The 23,665-nt window shown below is 40.6% G+C and overlaps 1 protein-coding gene and 1 pseudogene across 1 annotated transcript; both read right to left on the bottom strand.

Annotated features, from left to right (window-relative positions):
• Positions 1-1,880: 1,880 nt before the first annotated feature.
• On the bottom strand, positions 1,881-21,943 carry LOC143038535 (uncharacterized). Its single transcript, XM_076207843.1, has 5 exons — positions 21,759-21,943; positions 20,446-20,578; positions 20,256-20,337; positions 4,808-4,923; positions 1,881-4,405 (listed from the first exon to the last, which is right to left on the bottom strand). The coding sequence occupies exons 2-5, from the start codon at positions 20,568-20,570 to the stop codon at positions 4,291-4,293; spliced, it is 438 nt and encodes a 145-aa protein (XP_076063958.1). The 5' UTR covers positions 20,571-20,578; positions 21,759-21,943; the 3' UTR covers positions 1,881-4,290.
• Positions 7,211-16,707, bottom strand: LOC143038696 (uncharacterized; annotated as a pseudogene).
• Positions 21,944-23,665: the final 1,722 nt, after the last annotated feature.

Here is a 23,665-nt window from a genome sequence, read left to right as displayed (position 1 = left end):
GTAGATTGAGAGAAGCGAGTAAATGCCTTGGTGGATTAAAGAGTGTAATGAGGAATAGACATTTGGGAATGGATGCTAAGAGGAGACTGTATGAAGGAGTGATTGTGCCAACAGCACTGTATGGGGCAGAAACATGGAACATAAGAGAAGAAGAGAGAAGGAGTTTGAATGTGTTTGAGATGAGGTGTCTGAGAAGTATGATGGGGGTTACTAGGCTAGATAGAGTGAGAAATGAGGAGGTGAGGAGGAGAACAGGGGTGGAAAGGGAGTTGGGAGATAGGGTTGATGAAAGGGTATTAGGATGGTTTGGACACATGGAAAGAATGAGTGAAGAAAGACTAGTAAAAGAGGTATGGAAGGCAGATGTGGAGGGAGTGAACATGAGGGGACGTCCTAGGATGAGGTGGATGGATGGGGTAAAGGGGGCTTTGGGGAAGAGGGGAATGTCTGTTGAGGAAGGACGGGAGAGGACAGAAGACAGGGGTGAATGGAGAATGGTTGTATAAGGATGATGTGATTGCATGAGGTGGAATGGGCAGGGGGATGGGGGGTGAGGTAGTATGTGTGAGCAAAATTTGATGCAGCCCGAAGGGATTTCTCCCCGTCTTCTCCTTTTATGCAATGGGGGGACGGAGAGGGGGATCGCCGATTTAATGAAGCGGCCTTGCTGTGGATGTGCTGTATCTTGCGACACTGCTTCTGACCCAGGGCAGTGGACAAGGTGCAGGGATGACCCGTCATCCAGGAGGTGCTAAGATAAGAGGGAGGGTGGAGGGGTGTGGAGTGTATTCTGGGATGGAATGGGTGGTAAAGGTGTGACTTTGCCAGGGATGTGTTATGTTGCCTTGGGTGTTCAATTTATAAATGGATGGGGTGGTGTGAGAGATAAACACAAGGGTATGGGCCAGGGCTTGGAGATGGTTAAAGAAAATGGAGACAGTGGGAGATAAGCCGGTTGTTCTTTGCTGACAACACTGCACTTGTGGCAGGATCAGAGGATTAAGGAAATTAGTGACAGTTTGGGAAGGTGTGCGAAAGAAGGAAGTTGAAGATAAATGTGGGTAAAAATAAGGTGATGAGATGTATCAGGGGAGAGGATGGCAGCAAATTGGAAGTGAGAATTAAGGGAGAGAGACTGGAAGTGGACAGCTTTAGATACTTGGGAGTGAATATGGCAGGAAAGGGAGGAATGGAGATGGAGATAGAATGCAGAATGAGAGAAGCAATTAAAAAGTGTAATGAGAGATAGACATTTGGGAATGGATACTAAGAGAAGATTTTATGAGGTGGTGATTGTGTCAACAGCACTGTATGAGTCAGAAATATGAAACTGTAAAATGATTTGGTCTACATCCTGCTCAAAGTTCTTTGTATTCTTGTATATTCTTTTCTGTATTTTTTTATTTTTTTATTTTTCATTTTGCCAGTGTACATCTGTTGGCTGGAGGGGAGTGGAGTATGTAGGGGATGGAATGGGTGGGAGTGGTTTCTATCCCTTTTTCTTTTGGCTACCTCCTCTGTAAGGAGGAAAAAAGCCTTTGGTATATATGCATTTTCAGTACATATTTTTCTATTACATTGTAAATCTTTATGAAGATAGTCCATTTCTTCTCTATATCCATAATTTTATAAAACTCTTTCCAGTCTGGCTCTGTAAAATGTTTTGTTAATTTGGCAAGGCTTGCCTTTGAACAATATCTTCTTTATATATTTTCTTTCTTGATTCTGTTTTCTTTGCTTTCAGCACTAATTCCAGAACCACATGATCACTTATACCTAATGAGCATCAATAACCCAATGATTCAATATCTTCTGGTTGATTTGTTAAAATCAGGTCCAGTCTTGCAGGTTCATTTTGTCCTCTATGACACACTGGGTCGTAGTGTTCATTGCGATGTTCAGTAATATATTGCCCCAAGATTCTTCATTATCTTCTGTTTCCCATTCTTCCCAATTTACCTTTCCATAGTTGAAGTCACCCATAAGAGTAATAATTTAACTTTTCTGATTTCTTATTGCTTATTTGTATTGTTTATTGAATCTGTATTCTACTTCATTCCATGCTCATGTTTGGGGTGGGGCGTCTATGCCAATGCTGTCTCTTGCTCCAACCTTTTCATTTTTTATTTTGATATTTTGGTCATACCTTCTCCCATTTCCACTAATACATGCAATTTTCTACTATTGTGTGACATCTCAGTGCAGTGGATATCCAGGGGATACCTACTGTATCCATACAAATTTTTTAGTTGAATACTGCAGAGAGCACTTGTGCTGAGGTGTGGGGAGGGAAAATGTATAGTTTCTAGTATTTGGAGGGACAAGTATGAAACAGAAAAGTAGGCTTGGTATCCATAGTCATGTTTCTTCCATACAAAAACCTGATATAAATTCCAGAATGATTAACTATCTGCTCCCTGTCCTATGTGGAATAGTAGTTTAAGGAGATCACAAGCTCAGAGACAGGATGTTTTTAGTTTGAGGAGAAAAATCCATGCAAGTCTGTTGTCAGAAACTGGGTCTGTTCTATCACTGGCAGAGTAGTTTCCTAGTTAAGTTGATGGCATGTCTTTGTAGCAATGTCATCTACATAGGTATTTAGTGACTGATAATGAGGTAGAGAAAAAAAAATCAATGATCTGCCCATAGGTGTACTTGAGTTACAGCATTTTGGAGAACATGGTTAGGTTGCCAACATACAGGCTGGGAGTTATTTTTGGGGTATTTGTTTTGTCATGTCATAGCAAGGGTTAAAAGATGAATGCTTCATTTGGAAACTTCTTTTTTGGCATGTGGTGAGAATAGGGAGTTTCCTATACATACTTGTAATGTTCTGTGGGTCAAGAATTGGGATACAAAGGTGGGCATATATCCTCAAAATCCTATGAGGTAAATTTTATAGAGGACACATTGTTTCCAGGCTGTGTCATGCTTTTTCCAAGTCAGAAAATACAGCACAGATGTGTTTATTAACAAATGCAGTGCAGGTTATTGTTTCTGTTTGCACCAAGATGTATATGTGTGTGTCAACTTATATATAATCAAATCCAGCAATGGTGGAGCCTTAATCCCAGGACCTCATGATCAAGAGTCCAATCTGCTAGTAGGTCTGGGGTGAGTTTGACAGTACACTCTCTGGTTTGATAGAAAGTCATTCCTGTGATACCCCATGATTCTCCAAAGGCACTTGGTACCAAAGACATCAAAATGCCTCTTGAAGTTAGTATTCAATATCTATATTTTGCAGCCATACATCAGGAGAGGAAACACAAGTGCCTTGAAGATTCAAATCTTAGTCCTCTTGTATACATATCAACATCATATAATCTGGTTGAGTGTGTCCTGTCTGGTTCTCTGGTAAGAAGCAAGTCCAATTATTTTGGAATCATATCCCCCTCCCACCAGTTCACCTTTTAACAGTTAAAATTTCCCCCAAGAACTATATTGCCACTTTACTCAATATATTTTTTTAAGGAAGAAAGATGCATCTGCCAATATTTTCTAGTATTCAACTTCATCTAGGCCCTCATCTTTGGGGAGACATACACTACCATAAGGTCTTTTCTATTTGTTCCTGTAGCTCTAATTTCTGGATGCATTGCTTCAACTTTGCTTTCACTCACTTTCACTTCATCCACCATCATGTCATGTCTCATAACTATGATCACCTCTTTTCCCATTTGATCTCTTCTGTCACATCCCCAGACATCCCCAGATAGTGTATCTACTACTCCCCAGCAGTGTACTAGCAGTGTATTATCATTTCTTGGTAGCTTGGTCTCTACTAGTCACATAACATTAGGTTCATTTGTCATCAGCTACCTACAGATTCCAGATGTGGATGATAGTAAACTATCTACATTAATGTTAGTCACTTTTAATTTCTTTGTTTTGTTTTATGTATTGCCTTGCTCTTTTCTTTTGATGCCATTTTCTTAATTTTCTTATTCAGAATTATCCAGATTTTTTTTTTCTTTGGCTTCCTTTACAAGTTCTTGTGTTTTGGCTTGTTCATTTGCAGTAGCATTATTTCTATTTTTTTTAGGGGGAGGGGGGCTTGTAGCCTCCAAAACTTGATTACTTCATTTTCTGTCAATTTTGACCTGAACTTCATTTTTAATGGCATGCGTCATCCTTCTACAGAATTTCCCTATCTTCTTATTCCTATTGTTCCATCACTTCCTGTTGTGCTCATCATCCACATTGGTGATTTTACCTATTACATTAACATACTACAAAGGCAACATATATTTTCATAACATGAGCATTCTCATGATGATTTAATTGTAACTATTTGTTTCTTCTTGGGTCCCAGTCGAGTAAACCCAGCATTTCTTGATGCAAAGCAATTTCCTCTTGCCTTGTAGCGTTGATTTTATCCTGCAACATCTGTGAGTAGGAGGACCTAAGAGTAAAAGAAACATTCTGTTAAGACAGGAAAGTTAAAACCTTTATACTATGTCCTATTAGAATATATGTCAAACTTAGAAACTTTTGAATATTGTGCTATATCCTACAATCAGGTTGTTAATAAAAAAAAGGAAAAATATCTAAATATCTGCCCAGCAAGTTTTTATACATACTGTGTGCATTTCAGAAAAAAATTGTGTGTTTACTGTCCTTTGACAGAACATATGTAAAGGACACAATCATAGTAAAGGTGTAAAAGATTTCATTAATGGTAGACTTTTTCAGCAAGTAAATAGACTATCTCCACTCCTCAAAAGGATAACTGTAGGCTGCCTTATTAAGAACCAAACTAATATGCTCCTCCACAGTATTGCAACAAGTGGACCAACATACATACGCATAGTCAGGACATTGCTTCCTCTTCAGTTGTGAATACAGCTGGTGTACCAACTGCAGTCGCTTCTCCTCCTCTTCTGCACATTGAAGGGCAGCATTCTCCTTCTGAACTGCAGCCTTAGGACATAGGTAGATAAGCACTTTTAAAATCAAGTGTAAAACAAAACCAGAGTCAGAACTGAATACAGTCAAAGTCTATTCATTAATGATCAAACATTCACCCCATTTAGCCTGTGCCCTATCCGAGGGCTAACACCTTGATGTTAGTGGGTAGGCTTGAGTATTTTTATGACTACAAGAGCTATAAATTAATATGTGAAAATTTATCAGGGGTCACCCACATCAAGCAAATCATTACTGAAGATGAAACAAATATCAGCTTTGTTGTAAGAACTGACTGCAAACCTGCACATCCTTGGTGGCAAAGAGGGAAATTCCTGACACATATTTAAGGTATCATCATAATCATAGTGTGGACCACTGGATACCCCATAGATATATAGGGTTCTACTGAATATATTAAGTATGGTTGACAGAGGAATTTGCAGGAGTGACATGATAGATGGTGTAGTTATGTGGCTCATTTTAGAGACTTGAAGAATCTTGTTTGGTAGTGGGCTCTGAATGACATGATTGACTGAATGATTAGCATGTGGAAATATTAGACCATAAACAGGCTCAAGTCATTTGATGGGGATGGGGGTTAAGTAGAAGGCCCAATAAGTATGTCATTATGCCATCTTTCTTTGGACCTTGTATGTGAGTAAAACAATGGAGAGGTTGGCTTACTTGCAAAAATAACAGAAGGAAGGAATCATGATGAATCAGTAAGTCACATATATGATGTTTCTTGTATAAAAAAAAAAGGGGGGGGAACTAAATCTGACTAGCACAAGTTAATAAATCTAGATTGTGAAGGACAGAAGGTAGGGAGGTTGTCGACCCCTTCACTTTAATTTTCTTTTCATCATTGTATTAATGTAGGTTAGTCACTCAATTTCCATTACTTATTTCAATTCATCTGTAGCCCCCATGCCTCAGTTCATCCTACTTAGTCAAGCTCCACTTAGTATATGCTTCTAATAGGGTATTTAAACAGTTGTGATATTTTCTTGATTTTCTTCACTAAAATCTTCTACAATGTATTTTTCTTAGGTACACCAGAGGACTCCCGCCTGGGATCCTCAATCCACTCACTAAGCCATCTCTGTTCCGACATCACTTCTTAATTCATCCAATAATCTTGACCTTTACAAATAAATGCCTCCCCTTAAGGCGTAACTTTTCTCCCATGTACCAATAAAAAAATTCTTCTCCTCCATCCTTCTTTAATCAGAAAGACTGTTACACCATCTTAAGTAATACTGATTACACAAGCAATCTTGATCTTGAAGCAGAATGGCTTAGTGTTTACATATTGTTGCATCAGCGTTAAAATCGGTACCCTAGCTGTGTTGTTTACAAACTCCAGATGGTGAGCGAGATGATGCAACTCCGCAACTCCTTCCTGGCTATTGTTTTCAAAACATCTAACTCATAAAAATAAAATTCTCGCCACCTACCCTATCTACCTACTTATCTACCAGCCTCTTACAGGGCTCAGCAGCTACCCTTGGTCGTCCCGACCAATTATTTTCTACTAGGCAGTACGTACTCCCTAGAGATTCATTGGACAAAGCAATGACAAGATGAAATACTTGTAGGAGGTTAGCTAAGTCTAATAGAGCTTGTGGGAAAGCAATCTGCTTACAATGCAACATTAAATCTTCAGGTTGTACAGGAGGTATATTTGAGACTGGTACAAACTTGAACAGAATAGGATGGAGTATCCATGACTTTGATTTGAGAAGGAAATCACATATATTTGTTAGGGCGTCGTTACTTGCGGCAAAGGTCGAGGGGATGGCAGTTCGAATACTGCCACCGGCGAAGTTGAACAAAGGGCATGGTTCATTAAATTCCATGCTACAAAGCCCTCTATGAGGGGCACTGTCCTAGCCTTCCAATAGGGAGGAGTTTGTGACATTAAACCATATCAATCAATCAATCAACTGTTAAAGTCAAAGGGGCATGAGTCACTGTCAATGAGCATCTGGGTATAACCTTTTTTTGAAGTGAAGTGCCTTTTACATGAAGAGATTCTGGGATACACACTACTTCACATTCTGGTGCCTGGAAGAGCCAAACAGTAACTTTACTGTACTCTCATGGAGGAAATGTTATGGTCTTTGTCAAAACTATATGAGTAACCTTTGAAGTTGCAGGAATAATCTGCAAAAAGTTTCTACTGCACATTGTTTTGTTGGCTTTGACCCACAAGCTAAATGAGTGCATTTTCTGTTGTGATATTGTGAACAGATGGGAATACTAGATTGAGAATTAGTGTTTGTAGCAAAAGGCTGTGGATCAGTAGGGGAACTGAAGTTTCAGAAATGTCAATGACATTGGAAGTACTTATGAGAACACTTGGTGGTTCTGAATCTGGAGTTTCTTGGGAGGATAAATGGACAGTAATGCAAGGAGATATGACTGTCGATGTGACTGAATTACTTGATATCTTAGTTTGGTAGATACTAAAGTCTTTCTGCTCCAAGGAGTCCATTCAGGGTGGGGTAGAAGTGGAAATTCCCCAAAGTTATCAGATCATCACTGTCACCCTACTTTTACTCACACCTATGAGATAAGAGTCTAGATGCATTACTTGTTCATTTTATTATTATCTTGTTTTTAAGAGGTTTCCCCTGTAGGACTAATCCTCTCTCACTGACCTTTAATCATGATCTTTGTCACCAGAACTTTCTGTTACATGAACCACAAATGACTACAAAATGTTCAGCTGTTATGTCTTCTTGTGCACCTTAATCCTGTATTTGTTCGGCATGTTGCGCTGCTTCCATCCAAATTTGTGGTGTGATAAGACCCGATTTCTTGTACAAGAACTTTAGGGTTAGCCATTTTAAAGTTGGTCTTCTTGGGTATATGACTCTTGACCTGAGCCCAAATGAGCTCAATTGGGTTATAGTGACAGTGATATGATGGTAATCTCAAATTCTGATGTCCTGTTTCTTCCACAATCTTGTGAATTACATATAGGTTGTGGTGATATCCAATTTCTTGTCAAGATCTTGTAGCATTGTTTTTAATAAGTTATTGTGGGGCTGCACTCCCTTCTCTATCAGCCAGTCCTGCAAGTCTGAGTTTCTCCATGATGAAGTTAAAAAAAAAAAAAAAAAAAAAAAAAAAAAAAAAATCAGCTTAGCAGAATGAAAGGAAGTGTTGTCCATCATGATTACCAAGTTTGATGAAATGTTTGGAAGCAACTGATTCCTGAACCATTCCTCAAAAAAGTGTTGAGTTCATTTGGTTATGGTAATTCTTGTAATTTTTGGCTTGGAACACTAACTCAGCATTGTCAACAAAACAATTTTTCTTTCCAGTATGAAGAAGAATTAGACGACTTTCTTTTCCTGTTGTCTGTCATACTCCAGTGGCTTGTGGTGATATGGTGTCTGCCCAAAATTTTCCAACGGTAATTAAGCGAAAGACCTGTAGATCAGACGTGGGAAATGTTTCAAAATACGCTTACTAAGATGATTCATATTTTCATCCCGTTTAAGAACAGCCCCCCCCACCTTCCCATCAGGCTCGCCCAAAATGGCTTGACAAAGAAACTGAAAAAAGTATTGCTAAAAAGAGACAGGCTTATAAGAAATACAAGTGCTCGGGTGCACCTAATAACTATCAAAGTTATGTAATAATACAGAGATATTTGAAAAAGACAATAAAGAAACAAAAACGACAATACGAAATGAATATCGCTGATAATTCAAAGAGAATCCCAAAGAATTTTACAAAGGATTACAAAGGATTACAAAGGCGGAGCATGCCGACAGGAGATCTTTTGGTCCATATCTATGTCGGATGCGAAAAAAAATCATAGTAATAATAAAATGATAAATACAAACTATAATAATGTAAATAAATAAAATACACAAATAAATGCATAGGTATAGTTAAATAATAAACAGGTAAATAGTAAATAATAAATTGACATATAACTAATAATAAATGAAAATCAGATAGACAAATGATAAAACAAAAACAAATAATATAAAATAAATTGTAATCATTACAGCATCTTGCTTAGGTGCTTATCTAAATGATTCTTAAAGCTTCGAACTGAACTACATTGCACTACCTGTGCAGGAAGTTTATTCCATTCATTAACTACACGGTTGGCAAAGTTGTTTCTACCTACTTCCAAATTGAATCTATTTCCGGACAGTTTGAGACCATTGTTTCTTGTCTGATTCTCATTAGAGATAAAAAGGTTATTAGGAATCACATTGGCCCACTGTCATCTGCTGACGGTCAACCTGAATATTCAAATGAAGGAAGGTGTGATATTTTATACAACTATTTTAGCTCAGTATTCGTAGAAGAATCGCTTCAAAGTGAACTCCAAACTGAAACCTCTTAAAAATCTAGGGTGAGCTTACTATGGTTGTAGTGATATGGTTCGGACAAGCCAGGGAAATGAAACTCGCAGTAACACTTAACACTAAGGTTTAATGGTTAATAGCCTTGGAGGGCTCAGACGAGGTCTCGTTTGGAGAAGGGCCAGAGTGAAGGCCTCATCAAGCGTCGTGGCTGTGGGCGAAGAGCCACAGGAGGGAATGAGGCGACTTGCTGGCGGCTTGCTGGAGCGAACTGGTCCCGAGGCTTGCTGGAGAGAACTGGTCCCGAGGCTTGCTGGAGCGAACTGGTCCCGAGGCTTGCTGGAGAGAACTGCTGCTTGGAGTGAACTGGTCCCGAGGCGGCTTGCTGGAGCGAACTGGTCCCGAGGCAGCTTGCTGGAGAGGACTGGTCCCGAGGCTTGCTGGAGAGAACTGCTGCTTGGAGTGGAGAGCTGCTTGAAGATGTGTCCTGGAGTGAACTGAACTTGCGACTTGCTAGATAAGACCACCCGCTTGCGCGGGATCGGTTTTTGTGGGAGGGGAAGAAGGTCTGTAAGAAAATGAAAAGACAGTAGCAGTGTATAAAAGAGGGCTTTTGCCACCGGGCGATTAGGGATATTTATTTCGTGGCGTCGTGGCTTTGGAGGTATGGGCAGGAGACTTGGGGTTGGAGACTGGGATTGATGTATAACCGTGAGGTTACGTGGAATATCTATTCTTTTTATCCTCATCCAACAAAGTTAGAAAATCGTGTATGCTTATAGACTGACAATTAATGGGCTACATGCAATATTATTATTATTATTATTATTATCATTATTGTTGTTGTTGTTGTTGTTAGGTTATCATTATTATTGTTGTTATCACCAGTCAAAGCTGGTGAAGGGATACATTATTGATAAGTACGGCTATACATGTCTTATCAGGTACACCGCACGTGGGAGGGGCGCAGCTGACAGATAGTCTGTACGGTGTGGTCTAAGTGTAATGTGTTGTATTAGGTGTTTGTGTCTGTCGTGCAGCTTTTCTAGGTGTCTCGTGTGAAGTTCGTGTTTGTGTTGGTTGAGTGGACGGATGTTGGAAATTCGGTGTAGGGACTCAGCGGTTCTGAAGTCGCTTCATCGCGAACCCGTGATGAACTCAACAGCGGCATTCTGAACCTTCTGATGGTTGTATGTGATAGTGGGACATGTCAGCTGGCTTAGTCCCGGGGACTGGCACAGAATCGGTCTGACAAGGGCCAGGTACAATCGACGTTTGGTGATCAGTGTTGCAATTTTGAAGCGTCTTAGCCTTCCCAGCACAGCCATAGCCTTCGCTCCCTGTTTGCGGAAGTGTGGGGTCCAGGTAAGGCCACTATCCAGTGTGCTCGTCTCGGCTTGGTCACCCTCCTTACAAAAGGAGGCTGGTGCGGAACAAGGCGACTTTCCGGGCTCCTGATTAGTCCGTTTAGTTTTGGTGCGGATGTCTTTGCTAACTATGCTTGCCAACTATAGCTAGCGGTACATAGGTCTAGGTCGAGTCGTATGCCGACCGGTCTCCGGCGAGTTTTCAGAGATCCTGACTGGTCAGTTGCCTTGCGCTAGGACATCTTTGCTGACTACGCTTGCCAACTATGGGTCATATAAAAGCCTAGGTCGGGATGCGTCACGGCCTTGGGCCAGCGGGTGACGAAGCACTTCTACGGGTGATAAACGCGTCTTGGAGGACTGGCAAGCTACCAACAACCTGGAAGACGGTAATCATAACGCCAATTCCAAAGCCAAAGGAACCTAGTGCTTATCGCCCCATCAGCCTGACAAGCTGCATGGGGAAGACAGCGGAGAGGATGGTGCTAAACAGGTTGCTTGAGCATATCCATGCTTACTGCAAGGGCACTGGCACAGCAAACAGTATAGCAACACTCCTCAATGCTGTCAGTGGCACACCGTCCATCGTGGTCTTTTTGGATTTGGAAAAGGCGTTTGAGCTGGCCAGTCCACTTGTGATATTAGACACCCTTGCTCGCAAGGGCGTAAAAGGCAAGCTGCTTTCTTGGATTGCTGACTATCTGAGTCACCGGTCTGCGAAAGTACGCTTTCAGGGTCATATATCAGAGGCCAGAATGCTGGAGAATGGCACTCCACAGGGGGGGGGGGTCATCAGCCCCACTCTGTTCAATGTGCTTGTCTCCAACATTCTGGAACTACCTCTACCACATGGTTGCAAGGTCAACTGCTATGCAGATGACATTGCGCTCATAATTACTGGGAAACGGCAGTGCTTCAACAGGGCTCAGCGCTGTTTAAGCACTGTGGCGACGGAATGTTTCAGGTTAGGGTTAAAGATCTCCCCTACAAAATCGAAGGCCATGGCATTGAGACTCTGGAAAGAAGGGAAGCACCTCACTATTCAGGACCTTAGGCTGGACTGGGTTTACCAGTATCAGTACCTGGGGGTCTGGATGGATGAGAGGCTCACCTTTCAGAAGGAACTAGCCTATCTCAAGGAGAGACTGAAGGCAAGAACTACAGTTATGAGAGCAATGACGGGGAAGGCACTTGGTGCCACGCATCGGGTCCTTCGCACATTCTATGTGCACGCAGTCCGCAGTTTGGTGGACTACGCCGCCCCAGCTCTCATAAATGTGGCGACTGCCAAGCTTGAAGACCTGGAGCCTTGCCAAAATGCCGCAGCAAGGATTATCCTGGGAGCTCAACCTTAGACTAAGATCGTTAACCTCCAAATGGAGGCTTCATTGCTTTCATTAACATCACGGGTCAGAAGGCTGGAGGTCGACTTTCTTGCCAAGATAGTCCAGAGCCCCAGGATAACTGAGCTGAGTCAGAGCCTTGTGACAGCTATGGGACGGGTGGGTACTCTTATCCATTCCGATACCTGGCTATCACAGGCGGCTGGGATCCTGGACTCCTTCAGGCTCACCAGCACTCTCCTTGAGAAGGGTAGGGACTCTCCACACCCAGAGTTCAAGCCCCCACCACCATGTCTGTCGATACCTGCAACACCTTCGTTGTCATAAAGCTTCCCAGTAAGAAGAAGTTATGTGATCAGGAAAGAGTACGAGCGCAGGCCCTACAAGGCATCCGCGCACTGTCGGAACCTGGAATGGCGGTCTATTACACGGATGGCTCCGTAGACCCCAACAGGCCTCGCAGTGCGGGGGCTGCTTTTGTGACGGATGGCTTGACCTTTGGCAGGAGAGTATCTTATCATGCGTCCACTCTCCAAGCTGAGGCCATAGCGGTCCAAGGAGCGTTAGAGCATGCTCTAATATCTCGAGCGGGTCCTGTGGTGGTCCACACGGATTCACAGTCTCTGCTAGGCAGCTTGGAATCGATACAGCCCAGCGACAATGTACGCCTACTGACCTCCATCCTAGCACTCCTGCTGAAGCTGCATCAGCAAGGCAGGAGTGTTACGCTCAACTGGGTGCCAAGCCACGTAGGCGTCCCAGGTAATGAGCTAGCTGACGCCGCAGCTGAAGCGGCGCGCCAAAGACCCGAAGTCGATATTGTCGTCCCTCTCAGCAGAAATCAGTTGCGCCTACGCACCAGGGCTCTTAATCAGGTACAACGGTTCCTTCAGCACAGACTGGAGGCAGAGGTGTCACAGAGGGCGAGGTGGTACAGGGCAGTCACAGACTATGAGCCCCTTGTTCTTCCTCGCTCCACACCTAGAAAAGTGGAAACTCTGCTCTTCCGTCTGCGACTGGAGGACCGTTGTTTCTGGCAGATTAAAAGTAACGCAACACCTGAAGAGAGAAGATGCCGCCACTCCAGCCACCCCGAAGCCACCCTCAAGCACTACCTCAAGTATTGCCCCGCAACTGCTTTTCTGAGGAGAGGGCCTCCGACAACATCTGAGGGTCTTGTGCGTCGCCTATGCCGCCACCTTAGCGATTATGAACTGCGTCGGCTGGTGGAGTGTCAGCCCCCCCCCTTTAATTCTTGTATATTTTGCATTTGTATTCTGTTCATGTCAGGAAGGGTGAATTCACCGAGATGTGCATGCCTATTTCACATAGGCATGCACATCCGGTAAATGTATGAGTGGGCGTGGCCAAACCACGACCATTCATACATTGAATCGCCCCCCCTTCTTTTCTTAAATTTATTACACCATCGCTACCATTCACTTAATATCGAACACAGTTCACGTTGGGAAGGGTGCATTCACCGAGATGTGCATATGTATTTCATATACGTATGCACATCTTGTGAATGTATGAGCGTGTGTGGTTGAGCCCACACACACTCATAAGTCAAATCACCCACCAAACGGGCTCACAACCAAAGCCCGTGGGAGCCTAAAACTCCCAAATTACACACACACACTGCGTCACGGCCAGTCTGGTTTAGACCAGTGGCGCGTTGCCACACGGTAAATATAACAAAAGAAAAAATTAAAAGGTGTATAGAGAAACTCAAAATTAATAAAACACTAGGGCCTGACGGTTGGTATCCAAGAATCTTAAAGGAAATGAAAAATGAGATCGTTGTTCCATTAGAAATTATTTTCAAGAAATCCATCCGGAGACGTCCCAAAAGAATGGATGCTAGCTACCGTTACTCCCATACTAAAAAAATGTGACAAAAAGAAACCAAATAACTACAAGCCTATAAGCTTGACTTCAATCGTAGGGAAAATTATGGAAACTATCATCAAAGATGCTATCGAACATCATTTAGAAAGTAACCGTTTGATAAATGATAGCCAGTATGGATTTAGACAGAAACGTTCTTGCGTGACTAACTTACTCGAATTCTACAACACAGTCATCTTGAATTATGGCAAAAGAAAATATATATATTTGATATATCTAGACTTTGCAAAAGCTTTTGGTACCGTCCCCCACGAATAGCTACTTACTGAATTAGCTTCACACGGAATAAGTGGTAGCCTATTGAGTTGGACTAGAAATTGGTTGAATGATCGAAAACAGAGAGTTGTTTTAAATGGCAAAACTTCTGGATGGAAAAATGTTACGAATGGATTTCCTCAGGGTTCCGTTCTTGGGCCACTTCTTTTCATAGTATATATAAATTATATAGACCACGGACTAAAATCTATTGTCTCCAAATTTGCTGATGATACAAAACTGTGCGGAATGGCAAATGATCACTTAAACCATTTAAATATTCAAGAAGATTTAGATAAATTACAATAATTGTCTGAAAAGTGGCTAATGAAATTTAACACAGGCAACTGCAAGGTTATGCATATAGGTAAGAATAACAGTAAGTACGATTATAAGTTATTTGCAAATTCATTAACAAAAGTGGATAGTGAAAAGGATCTCGTAATTATCAGTAACGATCTCAAATCATCTAAGCAGTGTATTTCAGCCTCTGAGAAAGCAAATAAGATTCTAGGACTGATTGTGCAATCTTTTGACTTCATAAATCCATCTCTCCTTAACAAGCTATATAGATCGTTAGTTCGTCCACATTTTGATTATACTGTATCCGCATGGTCACTGAATCCCATTAAAGCCAATGACAGATTGGGAAAAGTACAACGGCGAGCCACAAAACTGATTCCAAATATAAAAAATAAATCATACGAAAATCGACTAAAACACATGAATTTGTTTTCCCCAAAAAAGTGTAGACTCAGAGGTGACTTGATACAGCTCTTTATGATTCTAAAGGAAATTGACAAAATTAAAAGTGACGAAATCTTCACACTGAATGAGAATCCGACAAGAAATAATGGTCTCAAACTGTCAGGAAACAGATTTAAATTGAAAGTGGGTAGAAATAACTTCGCCAACCGTGTAGCTAATGAATGGAATAAACTTCCTGCAGAGGCAGTGCAATGTAATTCAGTTCGAAGCTTTAAGATTCGTTTAGATAAACATCTAAGCAGGATGCTGTAATGCCTGCTATTTATTCTACATTCTTTGTTTATTTTTTCGTAATTATTTGTCTGTTTATTATTATTTGCTTACTTTTAATTTATTATTAGTTATCTGTCAATCTATTATTATTTACTATTTACCTGTTTGTTTATTATCTAACTATGCCTATGCATTTATTTATGTATTATTATTTATATTATTATAATTTTCATTTATTTATTTATTCATTTATTTATCATAATTTTATTTTTTCGCATCCGACCTAATTATAGACCAAAACGTCTCCTGTCGGTATTTTCCGCCTTTGTAATTCTTTGTCATGATCCGCGGGGCTGAACATAGCCAAAACCCCAGTCTGGTTAAACAATATTTTTTACCCCGTATTTTACTAGCTAGTATCGCCACAGCTTCTCTGCTACATGAACCTGCAGGTAAGCCGCCCTCAGATTCAGGGACCTTTCGCAGTGAGCGATTTGATACCAGACACCGCCAGATTTTGTAATTCTTGCCGGAAAATAAATACTTTTTTTGGGCAAGTTTTATAAGCTTACAGAGGTGTATCGTTGTGCATTATTGTATCTAAAACTTAAGTCAATTAATTTTATGATTGCAAACGGCATATAGCATTGTTTGAGCCTCTATTTATAATTACAGATAATATTCGTAAAACAGCCTGTAATTGTATCAAGCCAAGCAATTTGTCATTTTCTACCGAGTTCAATGGACGTATACTGATATATACTTTCATTTAGATGCACCAAGCAATAGGCAAATCCATGTAATGTATAGAAAATATAATTTTGCATCGAAGACTTCATTTTTCCGGTACGATTACGGTTTGTCTTTCTCTTGCCTTTTCTTGAATCTGACGTGCAGACTGCCACGGCACACGTAAAATTAGTCATATTTGTTTGAAAATAGCTCCCAGCAGATCTAAGAGGTTATTGTTTACACAAACGTCGCTCACTTCAGTACCTCGTACGTCCGCCACCACTATTGTTATCTTTTATCTCACTGATTATCTTCATATACAGGACGTGGCAGTGATATCCATTATTTTTCAACACACTCAGATAAAATGCAAAAACCGAAATCAACATCCTCTTATTTTTACTGCTCATACTTACTTCAATAAAAATAATTACCTATTTTTAGTTTTATCTTATAATTAATTAGATTAACAAAGCCTTATCACACACCAGTTAGTAAAAATTATAACATTAAAAGTCATGTTTTTAATTTCAAATACACTTATGCAGCAATTTATGTCGTATATATATTTTTTTCGGTTTCCAAATTAGCTAAGTCACCCCTTTGCCTCGTGAAATCCGAGATAATTGAAAATTCTAGCGCTAATAGGAATCTACGAGCCTGACTGCGAAAGGTAGACACGCCACTCATCTGCCGTCACCTACGGAAAATCTCGCTTACTTGTCTTGTCGAAGATTTAGGTGACCTCACCATGGCCAGTCTGGGGACACCGCTTCCACACTTCTGCTCGCACTTCAGGTATTGAAGCTGATCAATTATGGGAGTTTGATACAGCTCCCCGTGAAGTCGGGCCGTGTGGTATGGGAGGCTCATCGGGTAATGATGTCAAAAACTTGTTTAGCCTCCTCTTGAAAGCCTCGGTGCTGACTTCTTTTATGTCTCTGGGTAGGAAATTGAAGAGACGTGATCCAACACCGAAAAAGCTCTCTTCCTGGATCGTTTTTATGCGTTGAGAGTAAATGATTACAGCTTTCCTCGCACAGGTCCTACCAAATCTAGGGTGGTGTTGTGCACTGAAGTCCCCCGGCGATGGGTTTGGTACACAGTGTCCTCAAGTATCTTCCAGACATATATAATGATGTAACGCTCTCTGCGTCTTTGGAGAGAGTATAATTGGAGTTTTTCAGCCTCTCCCAGTAGTTGTTTGAGTCCCTGTCAATCCTCCTAACAAACACTCTTTGAACCTGTTCCAGCTCTTGGATCTCATTGATCTTATGTGGCGACTATAGCTGGCAGGTATACTCTTTGACACCACAATGTTCTTTCATAGTGGTAACAGGTGTTCTGGTGCACGGGTTTTGAAAGTTCGTAGAAGCCACCCACTCATTCTTCTACCAAACCCTGCAGTTAGGGCTATGTGTTATTTGAAATTACAATCACTGCTCACCCAAACCCCTAGGCCTTTGAGTACCTCTTTTTCTTCTATTATTTCCTCTCCCATTTTGCATATAAAATTTTTGCGATCCATGTTTAGACTATATTTCGCCAAGCATTCAGCTGTAGCTACAACGAGGCGTTCAGCTGTAGCTGCAACCAAATGCTTGCTTCTTCCTGCACTCGTCGGAATTCTAGCACGTGCTACCAAGGTGTCCATGTTTGCGGTTTTGATGTCCGTTACCTGCTGTAATTCTGCAGATATATTGTCAGGAAACCCATTCACAAATACCTACTTAACCGCTCGCTCCAAAACCCGCATCCTTCCATCCAACTAGTCCTGCCAACCTCCGCAATTCATTAGCAAATACGTAAACTTGCTCGCCGACCCATCGTAATTTGGATAACTGACCATATGCACTGAACATACTCTGCGCGAAAGCCGCTTTCAGCTGGCATGTATTTTCGACTTATCCTTTTGATCAGCCTCCTGCATTTCAAGGTAGATTGCTAATGTCACCTTCCAAAGTGAGCGCTACAAAACTCGCCACTTTCCCGATATTAGTCAATTCAGCCGCCAACTCGGCTTTCTTTAGCCACGCCACCACGTCTCCATTCCTGTCGAAAGACTTGATGCCTATAGATCCAAGCCAAAGGGATTCTCCGATGGTACTCACAGCCTCCACCATGATGTAGGATACACGCCTAGATAGCTTGTCGCTTGTGACAAAAAAAAAAAAAAAAAAAAAAAAAAAAAAAAAAAAAAAAAAAAAAAAAAAAAAAAAAAAAAAAAAAAAAAAAAAATTGACGTCTTTCAGTCGCTCACTTTCGCTCTTCTTCCTATCAACTAACAGCTACTCTACCTATTCAAGAAACGCCTAACCCTACTCTTTGCCACAAATATTTCCACTCTTACTCCACACACGCCTTCACCCACTGCACCTGACCAAAGCACTCCCGCCCTGACCCCCAAAAGCCAACGTCCCCTAGTACTCCTGCGGTTCCTCGCGTCCCGCGGGGTCAGGGGTATCAACGGTCTCTCGCCTCATCTCACACATTCCGTACATTCGTCCACCACATTCACACCACATTTATTAATGCCAATATTAACTAAGAATAATTAATATCAACGGAATTGTCGGCAGTTGTCGGTAATTAGTAAAACCGATCTGGTACACGAGTAGAAATAGTTGCAGTAGTAGAATTAGTCCAGGGCAGCGTTTCTGCCGTGTGCGTTTTGCATAAATCATGTAAATAATATTATCTAGGATAATATTTTGAGGGTGTTTAGGGGTGGAGGACGGCGGAAGTCGGTGGAAGACGGTGGAGGATGTTGATTAGCATGACCGCACTCATACTGCTTGACTACCCAATTTAAACAACGCCTCGCAGCTAAGGACTCTGTTACCTTCACCCTTCAAATTTTCAGTGACTTTACACCAAATCACACTCGACAACATCTGCACTTTTATAATATTAACACAACTTCAGGAAACATAAATATTTAACCAAACTAAGAATACACTTGACTAACTAAAACAACATTTGTAATTTTGAATAACGCACAACAGCGGCGCGAGATTGTCCAGGATAGACGTACTGGTAAACTCTAGTTCAAAACAACATCAACGTGGACACACTCCAGCCTGACATAATTTCATGATCTTGTGTGACTCAACCCCGTCTAGGAGTAGGATTGTAAGATCTTGAAACAGAAATCAAGGTGAAAGATGATATTTGGTTAAGATCTCCTCACTCTAAGCTTTATAACAATTTTAAAAATGCTCTCTTGAGAAGTCACATACACAAGAGTATACCTCGAATTTTGGATAAATATAGAAATTTCAAGCACTGCTGTAGTAGTATTTGGTTCGGAACAACGGCAGGACAAATAAAAACCAAAATATCTAATCTCTTTCTTTTGGTAATTAGCCACAAGGTGCGACACTAGAAGGGTCACATGAGAAATGTAGGTGAAGCTCGGACTAAGGCCACAGCTTAGTGGAGCTTATGGTTGTAGCTGGACGTGGAGCCTAACGTCAGCGAGGCGGTAGCAGATGATGACGGCGAGGCTCGATGGAACGGCTAGAAGATTGGACGAGGAGATGTTGTTGTGTGCGCTGGTCGGTACTGTTCTGCCCATCTCGGCGAAACGCCGACCTTTTAAAGGAGGCTGGCGGGAACGTGAGGAGCTTTCCAAGTTCCTGATTGGCTGACCACTGGCTGGTCGGGACGTCCTTGCGAACTACGCACTTCGGGAACTTGGAAAGGCTAGCTCCGAAGATTTCTTTGTTCAGTGTGTGACGGGTCGTAGGGTGCGTCACGTCACTACACTGCCTATAGGCTATGAGGCAGTACATGACATGTGTAGCCAAGCCCTTCCTTACTTAATTATTGTATATATTTATTGTACATGTATCTCCTTTATTGTATATGTAACACTTCTTTATTATACATGAGTACGTAATATCAACATATATTTATTGTAAATGTTTTGTATAAATAAGCCTATGTAGTCATTACGTTATATAAGTGCCCTATACATATTTATATAACCGATTATATATACGTCATTAGGCGAACGCTAAACGCGTATGCGTCTATACCAATTGTTCGTTACATAACATTAAGGTATTAAATATGTTACCCTTAACCATTTTGCATGCATATTCATCATTATATGTAATTGTTCTCTTGTTTCTGTATATTCCTATGTATATACCTAGAGATGTTTGTATGTACTGTTTTGCTAATCTTTTTCCCGCCTGGCAACAATGTATCAGAAAGTAGGCCACGGGCGCGTCATGATCCCCCAAGCATTCGCTTGTGACAGATCACTTCCTGCCATACTTGTGTGTAGACCTCCGCAATAAACTCCTACCAACAATACTGCGTGTTTGGCACTTACCACACATGCAAAAGGTATGAAGAAATTTTGTTTTATATAAAAAAAAAAAATCTAGTGTTATGCTAAGTATTCTACCTACCTGAATCGTGGCTAATTCCATAGTATGCCTATGCATCTCTTTCTTGTACTGCTCTTGTTCGCTCTTTAGTAGCATTTGAAGCCTTGGAAGTCATGAACATTAATGTCAATAATGTGTCAACATGTTATTTCTTTTCTTGCAATGGCAATGTATTACACCAACATTTTATGTTTTCACAAAATTTAGTCACCTCTGACGGCGTTGCTGTAGATTTGTGTCCCACTCCTGTTTCTTTGTATTCATGATCAGTCTCACCCTTTGGCTGTAAAACCGCCTTACCCCACACTTCAGCCAGTCTGTTTGTTCGTCGCACATTTTCTTTTCTGTTTCCAAAGAAATATTCGTGTTAGAATCGTATTCAAATTACATTTTCTATTTACCTGTTTTTTAAATATTACACGGCCCTAAATATGAAATATCAAATATTGGTTCCAAACAATACGATTATTGCCTGCTTTCTTTAATAATGACTGTTACTGCCCAGAAGTGTGAGATCTATGAGATCTAGAGCAGTACTTGAACATCACTGCTGATTACTGGGAATACCAAGAGATCAAAATATCTACAGGTCGAAATGTAAACACCATAAAAAATGTACGCATTACCCATAGGTCAAAGCGTACACATGATATACATCACCCACTTATAATGTCTAAAACTACTGTACAGAGTTACATCATCCTAAGTGCAGGGCTGTGGAGTCGGAGTCGGAGTCGTGGAGTCGGAGTCGGAAGCAACTACGATGTCACTGGAGTCGGAGTCGGTAAAAATATACCGACTCCGACTCCGATACCAGTTAAATTTACATTTTATAAGGCCTTCGATTAGTCTGTAGAGTTATGCAGTGCACACTCCTTATAAGTAGATTATATAATTTTTTTTTTTTTTTTATAAAATGTAATAAATCTCATCGTCTTGTCTTTGTGGTCATTCCACTAAACCCCCAAAACGTCCTTGTGCAACGCTGGCTTTCAAATTTATACATAGACCGATAAACATCCAAAGTATCACTTTAATTAAATTAAACACATCCATTTTACACCTTCTGTTGACACACAGTCACGGGAGCTGTAATATTCCTGTCAAGTTCTATATGCATCGTTACCATCACTCCATCAGTTTGGTAGTTTCTCCCACTGCTGTGTTGCCAAACAGTAGGATAATTATGATTTCAACTGTAGACTAACGCAATAATACTATCTCTTCACTCCTTTCCCCTTCTTTTTCCCCTATACACTTTTTAACATTGAATTATTGAAATAAGGATATTTAAAATTGAACAAAAGTTTCACGTTTCAAACATGTTCAGCTGTATTTTGTTTTGTACTCGTATCGATAAGATCGGTTCCAGAACCAGAGTAATGCCCATCGCAATAATCGCATAGCAGTACCAGTATGTAGTTAAACCAAGAGGTACTTGTGTCAGTAATTTCAGTACATTAAGACAAAAGAAGGTATGAAAACATATGAAGTATAATGATACCTGTGATCAAAAGTACTTACTTGTGCGTCAATGACGACGGTTGTTCGGTCACTCCTGGGTGGGTCCTTGCCTTCCTTCGTAACACACACTCCACTGCGCCTAGTCTAAATCTAGCCTAATTCCCTACCTCCTAACCATTAATACTATCCTACCTGATCCTCCTTTGTGTATACTTCTCTTACACTCACATTCACCCCACCACCCACACGCGGTCCTTCCCAGGCACTGGCTCACCCACGCCGACGCGAGGGCACTCCCCCCTCTGGTGGGAAGGGGGATACCAGCGCTGTGCCCTTTGACCCCCTCCCCCAAAGGAGGGGGAGGGGGTGCCAGCCGTCCGTCCCCGTCCGCGCCATATACACTCACGCTCACACCACACCAAAAAGTATGTATGATACCTTTCAGTATCATACATGTTCAGCTGTAACACTCGACCTTGTACCGTACTCGTATCAATAAGGTTTATTTTCTCTATATTTACTGTTTCCTTTCAAGAAATTTGCCAAAAATTCTTTTACAAAGTATTTTATTTTTTTTATTTTGTATTTGCAAAACTATCTATGTAAAAAAAATCTTACATTATATATTTACAAAGGTTATATTTCAACTTTTGTTATAAAGAACAGTATTTTTGTTTTTTAAATGTACTTATCACTTATTTGCAAAGATATATATCATGCCAAATGTCTTACATTACAGATTTATTTTTACTGAATTTTCTTCAATATCCTTTAAAAAAAATTGTCTCTACTTCAGTTATAAAGTATTAATGAGGAGGTCAAACATAGGAAAGCTACACTATAACATATATATCTATTCTTTGTTACAAACCAGTTATAATGATATAAGTCTATTCAAGAATGGAGCGTATGTGTGTTGCATAGGCTTTATAAAATATGTAGGCCATAATAAGTTAATTACATGAAGAGGAGTCGGAGTCGGAGTCGGTGGTGCCAAAAATAGAGGAATCGGAGTCGGAGTCGGAGTCGGTGGTGCCAAAAATAGAGGAATCGGAATCGGAGGTTTTGTGTTCCGACTCCCCAGCCCTGCCTAAGTGGATTACCTGTGACTCCCTGTAATCTCGGTGGATTCCTACGATGGTTATTTTTTTCTTCTGATATTAGAGTATAGCTGCTTCCCATATCCGCTAATGCTCTTACGTGTTGACCTACTTCCGTGGTTATCACCTGCAACACTTTCTTATCGATTAGTCACATCGATTTCTTGGGACTCCTTTTTAACTGGAGATCTCGGGTCTCGTTTCCTACAACCCGGTCTCCCACAATCAACAATGGTTAGGTGGTGGTTTTCTTCAACAATCTCTTAACCAATGAGTATTGGTCTGACAGAAATAACAGTATCTGAGACGATTTTGATTTACTTCTTACTCTTTCTCTTCTGTACTAATTGAAGCTCTAACTTACGGATCCTATCTTACAAAGGATTACAAAGGCGGAGCATGCCGACAGGAGACCTTTTGATCCATATCTAGGTCGGATGCGAAAAAAAAAATCATATTAATAATAAAATAATAAATGAAAACTATGATAATGTAAATAACAAATAAAATAAATAAATAAATGCATAGGTATAGTTAAATAATAAACAAACAGGTAAATAGTAAATAAATTGACATATAACTAATAATAAATAAAAATCAGACAGACAAATGATAACAAAACAAAAACAAATAATATAAGATAAATTATAATCATTACAGCATCTTACTTAGGTATTTATCTAAATGATTCTTAAAGCTTCGAACTGAACTACATTGCACTACCTGTGCAGAAAGTTTATTCCATTCATTAACTACACGGTTGGCAAAGTTGTTTCTACCTACTTCCAAATTGAATCTATTTCCGGGGAGTTTAAGACCATTGTTTCTTGTCTGATTCTCATTCAATGTAAAAATTTGGTCACTTTT

Source organism: Oratosquilla oratoria, chromosome 24 (genome assembly GCF_046742065.1).
Source record: "Oratosquilla oratoria isolate Oo_2021 chromosome 24, ASM4674206v1, whole genome shotgun sequence".
Taxonomy (NCBI): domain Eukaryota; kingdom Metazoa; phylum Arthropoda; class Malacostraca; order Stomatopoda; family Squillidae; genus Oratosquilla; species Oratosquilla oratoria.
Note: the sequence above shows the minus strand (reverse complement) of the source record. Positions and strands in the feature narration are given on the sequence as shown.

Coding starts and splice junctions, on each gene's coding strand:
- LOC143038535 (XM_076207843.1), bottom strand. CDS start 20,570: ATGTGCGACGAACAAACAGACTGGCTGAAGTGTGGGGTAAGGCGGTTT. Junction 20,338..20,445: donor CTACAGCAACGCCGTCAGAG/GTGACTAAATTT, acceptor ATGACTTCCAAG/GCTTCAAATGCTACTAAAGA. Junction 4,406..4,807: donor AAGCAATGTCCTGACTATGC/GTATGTATGTTG, acceptor TTTTACTCTTAG/GTCCTCCTACTCACAGATGT.